Source organism: Tamandua tetradactyla, unplaced genomic scaffold (assembly GCF_023851605.1).
Source record: "Tamandua tetradactyla isolate mTamTet1 unplaced genomic scaffold, mTamTet1.pri scaffold_149_ctg1, whole genome shotgun sequence".
In the NCBI taxonomy this organism is placed as follows: Eukaryota; Metazoa; Chordata; class Mammalia; order Pilosa; family Myrmecophagidae; genus Tamandua; species Tamandua tetradactyla.
Window position 1 is genome coordinate 77757 of NW_027518274.1, and position 14661 is coordinate 92417.

A 14661-nucleotide genomic window follows, 5' to 3' on the forward strand; every position below is an offset into this window, starting at 1 on the left:
CTTGGCACTTCATTCTGAGCACTGTCTACCAATCTCTTTATTGCTGTGTTTTCAGCTTTATCTTTTTACATGCCTTAAATTTTCCTTCTTCTTCAAAAAGACATAATTTTATGGCTTTTCATATAATGCAAATTCAATCAAGAAATGTATTAGGACTGGTATGGGAGGAGAATGCAGCAAATGGAAAAGTAAGATGTAGAATATCCATTCAAGATCACTTGAAAAATACTTAGGGTGATTTTTCAGCATCCTTAAAATACAAAAAAAGTATTTTCTATGTTAATTACAAAAATTGCATAAACAAAGATGTTAATACAAAATATGCAATGTGAGAGTCAGCACATATGAATATTCTCCTTCATCATTCTCTATAGTTTCTCAATGACGGGGAGAGATTTGTGAATGATTGAGGAAAAATGGCAATATTAGAAGGTGTGAAAGGTTTTATATTTGATAACTAATTGGATAGACTATTTATTTCATATACTGTCTAACTGGAGTTTAAGAATCTTCATGTTTCCTAAAGACAATGTATCTTTCATGAGAAAATAGTAGAGTTTTATGGATTATCAGGAATTTTTAATGTTCTATAATATTGAGTGTGGACAATGACATAGATGCTGTCAGGATATAACCCCATAAATTTCATTTTTGTTATAATGAGAAAACAATTTTTCCATGTGTATGTAAAAGTTCATCCAGTTATAAAGTTTTCTTCAACAGGGATGGAGTAGGTGGATTTCAGGACCTTTTGGATGGGATGAACTGAGGAGAGGACAGCATCAGTCTGGGGTTTGGTGTTGGAATTCAGACCTGCATCTACTCAGGAGGGAGCTGTGGGAAGATTTAAGTTAGCATCATATGTACTTGCCCATCTGTCAAGCACATGAGAGAATGTCTCAGGAACAAGTTCAATTTGAAAAAGCATGAGCTGAAATGGACAAGGAAACCTTTTCCCACTCTAAGGACAATAGGTAAAATTCAAAAATGAGCTCTGGATTGGATCTTTTCACTTTCAGATTTGGGTTTGTGTGGTTACATAGGAGAGTGTTCCTATATTGAGGAAACATACACTGGTTTATTTTGTGTTAAGTGGTAAATGTGATGAAGGTATAATCATTGGGATTTTGAATAGACCAGGCATTCTTTACACTGTTATTACAATTTTATATATAAAATCTATACGTTCAATAATTATTTCAAAATCTGTTTAATTCCCTTGTCAATACCATGCCATTAAGGGAGGACAAAATTAAATCCCATTATAGAGACTAAACTCTATGTAGGTCCACATCAGTCAAACTTGTGATACTAAGTCTGAATTTAGTTAAGTAGGTAGTGAGTGAATATTATATGAATGGATGCTTTGTATTCAGTGTTATAAATGATGTTGTGATACTATGGAAACAGTACCATATTTGGATTCAATTTTTGCACATGAGCCCCTTCACCTGGGAACTCTGAAAACTGATTGTCTTTTAGGCAAGGCTGAATGCTAAGGAGAAAGGCACTTACTTGTCCCTAGTTAAAATACTGAGTAAAGGCTTTCCCACATAGATGACATTCCTAAGGTTTCATTACAGTGTGACTTCTCTTATGTTTTCTAAGGTTAGAATAACAGGCAAAGACTTTCTGACATAAATGACATTCATAGGGTTTCTCTCCAGTATGAGTTTTCTCATGTTGTCTAAGGTTAGAAGAATGGCTGAAGGCTTTCTGACATAGATGGCATTCATATGGTTTCTCTCCAGTGTGAGTTCTCTCATGGTGTTTAAGGCTAGAAGAATGAGTGAAGGTTTTACCACATAAATGACATTCATATGGTTTCTCTCCAGTGTGAGTTCTCTCATGGTGTTTAAGGCTAGAAGAATGGCTGAAGGCTTTCTTACATAGATGGCATTCATATGGTTTCTCTCCAGTATGAGTTCTCTCATGGTGTTTAAGGCTAGAATTATTAATGAAGGCTTTCCCACATAGATGGCATTCATATGGTTTCTCTCCAGTGTGAGTTCTCTCATGTTCTTTAAGGCTAAAAGAATGATTGAAGGCTTTCCCACATAGATGACACTCATATGGTTTCTCTCCAGTATGAATCCTCTCATGTTTTCTAAGATAAGAAGAAAAACTGAAGGCTTTCCCACATAGATGGCATTCATATGGTTTCTCTCCAGTGTGTGTTCTCTCATGTTGTTTAAGGCTAGAAGAATGACTGAAGGCTTTCCCACATAGATGACATTCATAGGATTTCTCTCCAGTATGAGTGTTCTCATGTCGTTTAAGTTTAGAATAATAGGTGAAGGCTTTCCCACATAGTTGGCATTCGTATGGTTTCTCTCCAGTGTGAGTTCTCTCATGTTGTCTCAATTCAGAATATTTAGTAAAGGTTTTCCCAAATAGATGATATTCACAGGGTTCCTCTCCAACATGGGTTCCACTGTAATGTGTATGACCAGAATTTTGAACAAACAATTCCTCAATTAGATGACATTCATATGACTTACTTCCAGGGTGAAGATTCTGTTGTTGATTAAAACACGATAAATCATTGAGGACTTTTCCAAATAGATTGCTGAAGTAGGACTTCACTCCTTTGTGAGTTAATACATTTTGAATCACTCTAGAACTATGAGAACAATCTTCTGGCAATTTATGACATATAATACCATTCTTTTGAGTATGAGAATTCTGCTCCTAGGAAGTAGAGGAGAGAATGTAAGAGGTTTGTCCATAGATATCAATCCATATGCATCTGAATTCAAAACTAACCAATCGGTGACATTCTCCAATTAAAATATTTCCCATGTTATTTATGAATCATTTTATTCTTCTGCATGTACAGAGATCTACTCTTTTATAGCTTCTCAACTGCAGAACTTTCTAATCAGTCTTGAAGACTTCATAATGTTTCAGAGATTGAGTATATGATCTGTATTTATAGAATTATCTTTTCATATATAAGGAAGGTTATATTATTGTGTTCAAATCAATTATTTTCTATATGCAAATTATCACAGACTTTTCTTGGATTCACACTTAAACCAACTTACAGTTAAGTGATTGTACTGAATTTTTAATTTATTCCACTTCCAGGTATCTATTTGGAAGACCAGGGCTACAGCCATAATGCTTACCAATGACATGATGGTAGATATTTCTTTCTTGCAGATATGATGCACAGATGGCATTTCTTGTTCTTTAACACTATCTTCCCTGCCTGAAAGAACTGAAAAACCAATTCATTTCTAGACCAGCATTAGGAAAATGAATATGTTGAAGCAGCACACATAGCCATATAATTGTTTCTAAAATGACAGTTATCTGAGAAAGAATATCAAATTAAAGATTACTTGAGGTAGCAGAAACTTTTATATGACACTATCAATTAGAAAATATTTTCAAGATTTAATTATAAGAAAAATTATTTCAAAAATAATATGTTGGGGAGGTAAAGAGAGGGAAAAGCATTGAAGCCAAGGATGAGAAATGGGTCATAAGTGAAAGTTTAAATTCAATTGTCCATAGACATCTATTTTGCCAAAGCTAATGACATGTGAATACAGATTGATAAGCATTTGATACTTTGAACTGAGGAAATTTCCCCAATATGTACATTTCAGAAAATATAACTTGCAGAAATCTGCAGGTGATATATGAGTCACTCATTGATAATGTTCCTCCCTGTCCTGAATACATGTTCCAAGGAAGTGCTCACCTGAATTCTGGTTTTGAAAAAATCCAATTCCTTCTTCCCATAATTCCTCCCCTTGAACCAACTGTGAAGCTACATCTGATTTACAGACCTGATATCCTGTTTATGGGAAAAATACAAGAAATTTTGAGTTCTGTGCACTTAACAGTATATTATCGTGAAGTCCAGTGAAGGTGATTGTGTAGTTTGCAAGTGGCTGAAAGGTAATATACCAGAACTGGAATATTATTATAAAGGTGAGTTTAATAATTTACAAGTTTACAGTTCTAATGACATGAAAGTGTCCAACTTAAAGCATTAACAAAAGATTGCCTTCACTCAAGAAAAGCCAATGGGTCAGAAACACCTGTCAGCTGGGTAGGCACATGGCTGGCATCTGCTGATCACTTGCTCCTGGGCTTAATTGTTTTCAGCCTCTGTTCCTGTGGATATTATTCAATTTCCTTCTTCAGGGCTGGCTTTCATCTTTTGGCTTCCCTTGGCTCTACCCAGATTCTGCTTTGCTTAACATCTTATGACAATATCTACTGGGCTTCAAGCATCTCCAAATATCTGTGTCCCTATTCTCCATGTGTCTGCATCTGGGTAAGACCTGCTGTGAAATTTCTGTTGGCTCTGATGCTTCTGTAATTTCTGATTCTCTCCAAAATATTCCCCTTTAAAAGATTCCAGTAAACTAATCAAGACCTACCTGGAATGGGTTGAGTCACATCTCCATCTAATTAAAAGTCAAACCCACAATTGGGCATGTCCCATCTCCATAAGATGATCTAATCAAAATTCTCAACCTACATTTATTTAATCAGGATTAAAGTAGCTGCTCCAACAAGATCAGATCAGGTTTAAAACATGGCTTTTCTGGGGTACATAACATTGTCAAACTGGCACATTACAACTTTTGGGCCCTCAAAAAGACATGTTTTCAAAATACAAAACACATTCACTCCATCAATTTAACCATTTCAATTCAATTCAAATACAATAAGATGTTAAAGCCACTAAAAGTTCTCAACAAAGTCAATTATGGACATTGTCTGCTCTAAGGCAAAAATTCTACTCCTGCTCTGGACCTGTGAAATTTAGAGCAAGTTATCTGCTGCCAATATACATAAGCAGGACATTCATAGGATACATGTTTCCATTGCTATAGGGATATAAAAAAAATAAAATGGGGCCACTATACTCATACAGTTCTGGAAACCTATATGCTTTCTCCATTAGATTTAAAATTCTGAGAGGCATATATCCTTTGGGCTTTAGAAAGCAAATTAAAAAAAAATCACAGGTATGGATTTCAGTTAACAAAATGTTTCCTGGGCACATACAATTTCAAACCACCACATTCCACACTCTGCAACCCAGAAAGACCTGTTCTTTCTATAGGCAAAGTACATTCATTCTATTAAAATATTCTCCCAAAATTTAAGCCATTTTAAAAGCAATGCTTAGTACAAAGTCTAATCAAAATTTGTTATGTGTGCCCTCTGCATGTGTACCTGTGAAATCTATAGAAGAATATACAATGGAGTGACAAGAATAAAATAAACACTTCCACTTGATTGGTAGGTGAAAGGAAAGCACAGTTTATGGTTCCAAACCCTGAATGGCATACTCTATTACGTTTCAAGTTCTGAGAGTCACATACATAATGAAATTTTGTCCTCCAAGACTGATGAAGTGGGAATTTTATCTCTCCCAAGTGCTTGTGCAACAGCCGCACTCTCTGTAAACACAGGAGTGAAATCTCCAACCTCTCAGGACTTTGGGGTTGTGGTCTGACTCTGACAGCCCTGGGGAATAATCACAACCCTCTCAGAACAGTGAGGTGGCAGAGAGAAATTCTACATTCCCAATGGGTTCTGATTCCACCATCTGAAAGTGTGGGGTTGTACTTAATATGGGGAGGGAGGCCAACACACTCCAAGCTGTGAAAAAGCCACACCCTTTCTACATATATTGATGGGTCCACCTTCTTGCCTCAGTTGTTTTTGTTCCAGACTTCAGCTTCAATGGTTCTGCCCTTGAAGTGATTTTTCCGACAATCGGTCCCTTTTCATCAAGACTACCAGTGGTTGTTCAGGCAGATTTTGCAAATGACTTGTCAGTTGTGAATGTTGCACACAGAGGTCCAAACCATCAGACAAAACAACACTCCACAAATCTCTCCTGGATAACTGCACTTCCAATCTTGAGTAGAACAGAATTGCTGACTTGTCTCATGTTTAATTAAACCCTTACAGTTAGCACTATTCTCTGGGAGCTCACTTTCCAGAAGCTCCAGGTTCTCTAAACAACCAATATCTGGTTTCTTTAAGCACATGATTTCAGTTCTTAGCTTATCACATTCCTCTCATATTTTAACATAAGTGGCAATTAGAATTCTGAACTTCCCATGCTTATCTTGGAAATTGCCTCAGTTAAATATCCAAGTTCGTGAATGAAGATCTGTCTTCCACCCAATATCAGAACTCAATAGTGACAGGAATCACCTTTCCTCCTGTCTCCATAATACATCATCATTTCCTTCCTGAGCATTACTGGAAATACCTTTCACATTCATATGCCTTTGAATGCTCTCTTCAAAGATATCTAAGCCATTTCTATAAATGACCTCACAATCCTTCCAGCCTCAACCAATTACCCAATTCTGAAGCTGAATTGCCATTTGTGGTATATGCAACAAAAGCACATCAAATGCCTGGGCCAAACTCTGTCTTTAGTTTCCTAGGCTACTTAAGCAATAGCATAAAATGGGCTGGTTTAAAATTGGAAACTTATTGGTTTATTGTTTTGAGCCTTGGGAAATGTCCAAATCTATACATCATCAAGGCAACATTTTCTCCCCAAGACTGTGGCTTTCTGATACTCACAACTGGAAACCATTGTTCCTTAGTTTGCCATATGGCAAGATATATGATGCTGTCTCCTGGTTTCTTTCTTTTCTTCAAGGTTTCAGTTACTTCAAATTTTATATCTATGGCTTTTTCTCTCTCTGTCTGAATTTTATTCTTTTATAAAAGACTCCAGTAATAGATGAAAACTAATCATGCTTGAGATAGGACACAACTTAACTGAAGTAACTTCATCAAAAATTAATACAAACAATTGCTCACATGTGAAGGTATGGATTAGATTTAAGAATATGCTTTTTTGCAGTACATACAGCTTCAAACCACTATCATGACTAGAAAAGAATATAACTGTTGAAGGTCAGTCAGGGGAAAAGGACCTCGAATATATAATATTGACCATTTTTCACCATCAAAGTGTTAAATCTTGATCTTGTGCCCAAATACAGTGAGAACTTCTCATTGCTGAGCCAAGCTCAAGAACAGACTGCAGAACACTCTATATTTTCAGACAAGGAAAATTCTAGATTTCCATAATAGTTTATTATGATTTTCACAAAGAATTTAAAAACACTGTGATCATTAAGTTCGTATGTCAACTTGGCCATGTGAGGGTGCCAAGTTTTCTGATCAAGTAAGCACTGGCATAACCATTACTTCAAAGAAATTTCATGGCTGATTAATAAATTGAAGGCTGGTTTTCTAAATCATTACTTAGTTTATTGCATCTGTGGCTGATTACATCTATTATCAAATAAGGGAATGTCTTCCACTAAGAGAGAATTGAATCAGTTGGATTTAATTCAATTTGTTGAAGTCTTTAAAGGGAGAAGAGAGAGAACTTCCATGTCTTATTCAGTCAGCCAGCCCCTCCTGGAGAGTTCATGGATGCCCTTCATTGGAGTTGCCAGCTAGTGCCTACATTATAAAATTTGACTCATGCATCTACGCAGTTGGTGTGAGATACTTTTATAAAATCTCATATTTACAGATATCTTCTGTTGGCTCTGTTTCTCTGGAGAACCCTGAGTAATACAATAAGTTCCCTTGGAACATTCTAAGTTAATGTGGAAAATGATATGCCTGTTGTGTTTTTACTATCATCTGAATCCACACAAAATCCCTAGAGCAAAATAATTATTTAGAGCATATTTAATCTTCTTATTTATCCTTATAGAAAATACTCATTTTATTCCCAACATTGTGTTGAGTATAAAAGAAATACATGGAATTTGTGTTCACAAAGATTATATTTTAGTCGGGGAAAAGCTAGATGTAAGTAATAAGTAAGGAGACAAAAATCTTAGATTGTTATTCATGTTATGAAATAACATAGAATATGAATATAAAGTAAAATCTAAAACAATATAAACAAGCTCTTCTAGACACTTCTTAAGAGGATTAGATAGGTAAGTTTGATACTCACCCACTGAGAGCAGATGACTGATACTCTCCAGCATCACATCTCTGACCAGCCTTCTCTGGGATGAATCCAGCATGTCCCACTCTGCCTGAGTAAATTCTATAAATATATCTTTCAATTTCACTAACTCCTAAAAACATCAGAGATACAAGTATTCAGAAAGGGCCATCTGCTGATATTCAGATCACAATGATTGGAAGCATAGCACTGAGGAATTGATAACTGTTGCAGAAAGCTCAAACTGCATTTGCATTTCAAGTCAGATGATTTTCAATACTGAACAATCTGTCTTTAAAAGGTATGGACACATACAAATACATTAATTATCTGACTCAATTATTTTTAAAAATCTCAAAAAACACATGGTCTAATAGAATCTTGACATTTCCCAATAAACTGGACATTATGACTTGCAGATGGTGAGGTATAATTTGCACTTCAGCATTTATAACAAAAAAACATTTTCTACTTATTTGAAGTAAATATACAGACTCATCACAGGACAGTGAATACTCATGTGTTGCCACTTTTATAACTATAGTTATATTACTGCCCCAGATGACCTGTTTTCTCTCATCTATGACATCATTTCACAAACAGTTTGAAATTTTGAAGGATCTCATGAGCTTATGTGTAAAGTACTTTGCATCCAAACTTAATATACAGCTATATTATTCAATAGAATGGCAGCAAACGTTGCAGCTAACTATAGCATTCTACAGAAGTAAATAGGTACCATGGATAAGTTGGAACAGTGTATGCTGACTCATTAAATTTTCCATAACTTCAGGTATTTATCATAAAATACAAATATGGATCAGTGGCTCGCTTCAAAGACTCTTGAAACTCCTATACTGAAGGATAAGCCTAGCTCCCCATTCCAGGGATATGAGATCATTCAAACTCAATATTCCTTGGGAACTTCAAAACCCATGTTCATTCTCTCTTTATTATCTTCACCTCCTCTTTATGTTTAAGAATAAAAGAAGGCCCTTAAACCATTCCAGTCTCTTCAATTCATCACAAAATTTCCTAGGGACATGAATTTTATTCTACTTACTATACTCCTGAGTGCAAGTTAACATTAAAGAAACAACACTTCTTTTCATTACTCTCTTTTACAAAATTTGAATAAACTACTTAAAATAAGGGGAAAAGAGCAATGAGAACAAAAGAAAGGGAAAATTTTAGGTATCCATTTTAAAAGTTTAAAAATGTACAAATATACAATATTAAAACTTTAAGAAATTATGATTTGAGGAAAATAAATGATTCCTCTTTTCCTTCTATTGACTAATCTTCACATTTGTTTCTTGCAACAATGCAAACCCTCCACCTTAGCAATTATAACCCTGTACTGATGAACTCACTTGTTGAGCACCAGCCTCGCCACCATCTATAAATATCTGCTATTACTCAGTTCTATCAACTAAGCTCACTATACATCTAAGCCATTTGCAGGCATTAACAGGATCAATGAGTACATAATTTCTCTAAAGAGGACATGGGCTGAATGAGAACAAACCTCTCAGTTCTCCAGTGAATATAGAGTCTTAATGGAGTCTGCAACAAACTTTTGTTGGAAAGATTACTTATTGATGAATGATCACTGTGCCAGTTTGAGAGGATTGATGCACCCCAGAAAACCCATGTTTTAATCCTAATCAATCTTGTGAGAGCAACGGTTTCTTCCAATCCCTATTCATCATTGTAGGTTGGAAGCATGATTAGATCGTCATTACAGAGACATGTCTCAATCAATTGTGGGTACTAAACTTGATTAGATGGAGATGTCTCTCCACTCATTCTACCTGGGTTTTGATTAGTGTGCTGGAATTTTATATGAGGAAACATTTCAGACAGAGCCCCCTTTGAGAACAAGAAGAGAGGTACAGAACCATGACAGAAGGATGAGAGAACCACAGAGTCTACCAGCCAGCAACCTTTGGAGATGAAAAAGGAAAATGCCTCCCAGGGAGCTTCATGAAGCAAGAGGCCTGGAAAGAGAGCCAGCAGATGACACCATGTTTGCCATATGCCCTTCCAGCTGAGAGAGAAATGCTGAATGTCATCAGCTTTCTTAAACCAAGGTATCTTTTCCTGGATGTCTGAGAATGAACATTTCCACAGATATATTCTAACTGGAAAATTTCACAGCCTTAAAACTGTAAACAAGCAACTTGTTAACTTCCCCCTTTTAAAGCCATTCTTTTGATTCTGGTACTTTCCATCCAGTCAGATAGCAAACTAGAACAGATTTTGGTATCAGAGAAGTGGGGTGCTACAATTTACAAATACCAAACATGTTGGAGTGGCTTTTAAAATGAGTAAGAAGATTCTGGAAGAGTTGTGAGCAGCTTGATAAAGAAGGCCTAGATTGCTTTGAAGAGACTGTTGGTAAAAATGTGGACTATAAAGATACTTCTGATAAGGCCTTAGACAGAAATGAGATATGTGTTATTGCAAAGTGTAAAGAAGATGTAATCCTTGTTTTAAAATGACAGATAATATGGCACAATTGACCTGTGAATTTGGATGGAAGATAAATTTTAAAACCCATGAATTTGGCAATTTAGTAAAAGAGATTTCCAAATTAAATGTGGAAAGTGCAACCTAGTTTCTCCACACAGCTTATAGCAAAATGCAACAGGAAAGGGATAAGCTGAAACCTGAATTTTTGGGTACACAGAAACCAGATGTTGATTTTCTGGAAAATTCTGACCTTCTGGAAAGGGGGACTCCACAGAATAGTGCCCCACATGAAGATTTATACAAATGTCAAAACCACCAGCCATTTCAGAGAAAGCAAAGATTGGACATGAAGTTATCCAAGACAGATTTGTGGAAACTCCTTATGTCTGATGGACATGATCTGAGACTATTTTATTGAAAGCCAATGAAAGTGTTTCAGGAGCTGTGTAAAAAGAACTGCTGGCAGTCAGAACAGAGAGGGATAGAGAAGGGAATCATTGGAGGAAAAATAACTTCAAAGGTAGAATCATGGAGGCTGAGGTCTAAAGACAAGACACTCAGGCTAGGAGAGTGAACCCATCCAAGCATGTGGAGAGGGTGAGTTTGCCCCAAAGAAATAGGATGGGCCTTCTACTTCATTGTAGTGGAAGAGTGGTGATGCCTCAGGCCTTGGAGAGGGTGCAGCACACCCTTTGGGGATTGGGGAGAATAGGGCTGCCACCACATGGAGGGGTTGAGTGTGTACCCTAAAGCTTGCAGTGAGGCTGCGTGTTGCCCTGATGCTTAGAGAGGGTGGAGCTGAGTAAATGGTGGTCTCTCCAGTGTCTCCCAAAGTTGAATTCAGAAAGGCAAGCATCGGCCTGTAAAAACGGTGGTATTGCTGCTTTCTAAAGCCTCAAAGCTAAATGACTCTCAGATTTGAAATCTAATGGAATTTGTCCTCCAGTTTTTTGAGCCTGCTTGTGTCCTGTAACCCATGTATTCCTTCCTCCCTATGGAAATGGATACATATATCCTATGACTGTTCCTCCTTTGTATGTTGGCAGCAAATAGCTTGTTTGAGTTTCACAGGTCCAGATTGATAAGAAAATCTTGCCTTACAACTGTCCATGCCTGTAGCTGACTTTTATGAGACTTTTACTGGTTATAACCTTGCATTGTATTTGTAATGTTACTGAAATGGTTTAAGGTTCTCTGACATTGTAATGGAATGAATGTATTTGATATATGGGGAAAACGTGGTTTTTAGGTTCCAGAAGGTGGAATGTGCCAGTTTGAAAGGATTTATGTGCCCTAGAAAAGCAAAAAACATATTTTAATCCTAATCAATGTTGTGAGAACAACAGTTTCTTCTAATCCTTATTTGGTACTACAGATTGGAAATTTAAACAGCAAACTTGAACAATCACCATCCCAGAGGCCAGGATAAATATAAATTTAGCTCAGATCCTTGAATACCTTCTAAATGAGATTAGAATATTGTTCTAGTTTGTTAGCTGCCATAATACAATATCCCAGAGATGGAACAGCTTTTAAAAAAGGAGAATTTAATAAATTGCTAGTTTACAGTTCTAAGGCTGTGAAGTTGTCTAAGTTAAAATAAGTCCATAGAAATATCCAATGTAAGACATCCAGGGAAAGATACCTTGGTTCAAGAGGGTGATGACATTCAGCATTTCTCTCTCAGTTGGTGGGGCCCATGGAAAATGTGGTGTCTGCTAGCTTTCTCTCCAGGCCTGTTGCTTCATGAAGCTCCCTGGGAGGCATTTTTCTTCTTCATCTTCAAAGATCACTGACTGGTGGACTTTCTGCTTCATGTGACTATATCATTCTGAAGCATTCTTCCAAATGCTTCTTCTTTTAAAAGATTCCACTTAAACTTATTTAAACTAATTAAGATCTATACAGAATGGGTGGAAACATGTCTCCATCTAACCAAGTATAATACTTACAAATGATTGACTACATTTCCATCAAGATAACCTAATCAAGTCTCCAACCCATAGTGCTGAATAGAGATTAGAAGAAACCATTACTTCTACAAGATTGATTATGATTCAAGCATGGCTTTTCTATGGCACATAAATCCTTTCAAGCTAGCACAAATATCTATGCCCATCTACTGAAAACACATGGGTAATTTCAGTAAAAAAGAAGTATTCCTTACTCACCAGTGGCTGCATGGTCAACAGCTCAGCTGACAATTGTCTTCTTCTGGGCTTACACTCATAACAAGATAAGCACCAGGTAAGCAAAACTGAGAATTTAGAAAGAAGCTATTAGATTCTGGACTTATCCTTGACTTTCAGACACAACTCTCATTACTCCTAATCCTCCACCTGGGAATGAACCCAATCTAATAAACAGGAACATGAAATATGCCCTAAGAAAATAACTTCTTTGTACAGATAAGATGAAAACCACTGAGTTTTATATCTTCATCAGCCCATGGTTTTCAGAGATTTTCCATTCCCTTCCTGACTCAAAACATTTGGTCTCCACATCCAGAGAAATCACTGTGACTTTTCTCAGCTATCAATATGTCTGGCTTCTGAAATATCCAACCCCATCCTTTCAACTCTCAGTGCAGTCCTACTTTGCCTTGTAGCTGTCCTTCTGAGGATATTTGCCTGGAATTTTCCTGGTTCTTCCACATTTAATGTCAAATATTATCACTCTCTCAATACTTACTTATGATCTCATCCTGCTGGATTTAGATAATCAAGAAACAATGCATTTTATTATCAAGGACTTGTTCCACTTTGAGGGATCAATGGATGGCTGCTGTATTACAAATATAGTCCTGAAAATCCCTTGCATCAAAAAAGTAGCATATGCACATGTGTCATAACATCTCACAATCCTAATAGGTTCAGGAAGCTCAAATTAAATAGAATTAAGGATTTGGAATAAAACCCATACCTCACATTGAAATTAGCAGAATGACAGTTGACATATTATATTAATAATTTTCAATTGTAACATCTTTCATTTCATAATTTATAGATATGGGAGATCTTTTATATTTTAAATTTTTATTAACATTGTTAAAAATTATATAATTATTTCATGAACAAATTATATTTTCTGAAAACAGTCAGATTAACTTATGCATTTGTTCCTAAAATCACATAAACAACATTGTATTAAATGTGTTTGGAGAATTACTTTTATTTAATCTTTAAATTATATTAATTAAGGCAGATTTACCTATTTAACAAATTAAATGAAAAGAGGTTCAGAAACCTTAGAAAACCAGAACTTTTCTAAGGTCTGTAATCTTAAAAAAGTACATGGCTAGAAAAAGACACAGCCAGAGCTTAAATTTTTCCTTCTTACTTCCCAGTTCAAATTTCTTAAGGCTTACACCATTACCTGAATGCCACCAGTCATTTCATTCTTCTCTGAGGTCTCTGAATCTCTCATTCTCCAAAATGTTTCCTCTTTTATAGGACTCCAGAAAAACAATCAATACCCACCCAAATGGGTGGAGACACATTCCCCTAATCCAGTTTAACAACCACTTTTGATTGGGTTACATCTCCAGGGAGATGATCTAATTACATACAGTATTGGATAGGGCTTATTCCACCATTATGAAATTGGATTTTGATTAAAACATGGCTTTCCAAGGGTACATACGTCCTTTCAAATCAGGACATTATTTTATTTAGTTACACCATTAAAATGTTTTGTGTACATTAGAAAGAAAAATACAAATGAAATTTAGCACAGCAAAATTAGGATTACAATAACAGATTTAAATATTTATCTTTACTTACTCCACAAAGACAAAGAATGGCTAAATTATGAGTAAATTTTATATGCATAAGCACAAAGGCAATGAGGAAAGAAGTCACAAAAGAGGGGACTCATTGTGTACTCTGTATGATAGGAGTGTTTGTACACAAAGGGACTAAATTACCACATGTGCTCTACCACAAAAGTGAAGAATCTACTACCTCCCTGGAAGAAATAATGGAATGTACAGACTGCAGACATTGAAGCAAAGAAGTAACAGGCTGGAGATAAAGACACAGTATAAGGTAGATGGGAATGAAAGATCAAGGAAATGAAATTTTTTAGTGAATATATATACAATAAAATGTGGAGCCCTTAATTATTCTCAAGAACTTTCATGTGATGCTGGTAACAATCCTCACTCAATTGGGACAATATATATTTTTTTTTCTGGAGTAACTGATTCC

The 14661-nt window shown here is 35.9% G+C and overlaps 1 protein-coding gene across 1 annotated transcript; it reads right to left on the reverse strand.

Annotated features, from left to right (window-relative positions):
• Positions 1 to 1222: 1222 nt before the first annotated feature.
• On the reverse strand, positions 1223 to 12704 carry LOC143673147 (uncharacterized). Its single transcript, XM_077147491.1, has 5 exons — positions 12625 to 12704; positions 7985 to 8111; positions 3713 to 3808; positions 3132 to 3223; positions 1223 to 2691 (listed from the first exon to the last, which is right to left on the reverse strand). The coding sequence occupies exons 1-5, from the start codon at positions 12634 to 12636 to the stop codon at positions 1567 to 1569; spliced, it is 1452 nt and encodes a 483-aa protein (XP_077003606.1). The 5' UTR covers positions 12637 to 12704; the 3' UTR covers positions 1223 to 1566.
• Between the last annotated feature and the right edge of the window lie 1957 nt (positions 12705 to 14661).

What these genes read in the sequence shown, in the direction of transcription:
- LOC143673147 (XM_077147491.1), bottom strand. An exon ending in CAGTCATCTGCTCTCAGTGG is followed by an intron (nt 3,809 to 7,984) that starts GTGAGTATCAAA and finishes TCCCATAAACAG; the next exon opens with GATATCAGGTCTGTAAATCA. An exon ending in TATCTACCATCATGTCATTG is followed by an intron (nt 2,692 to 3,131) that starts GTAAGCATTATG and finishes TCTACTTCCTAG; the next exon opens with GAGCAGAATTCTCATACTCA.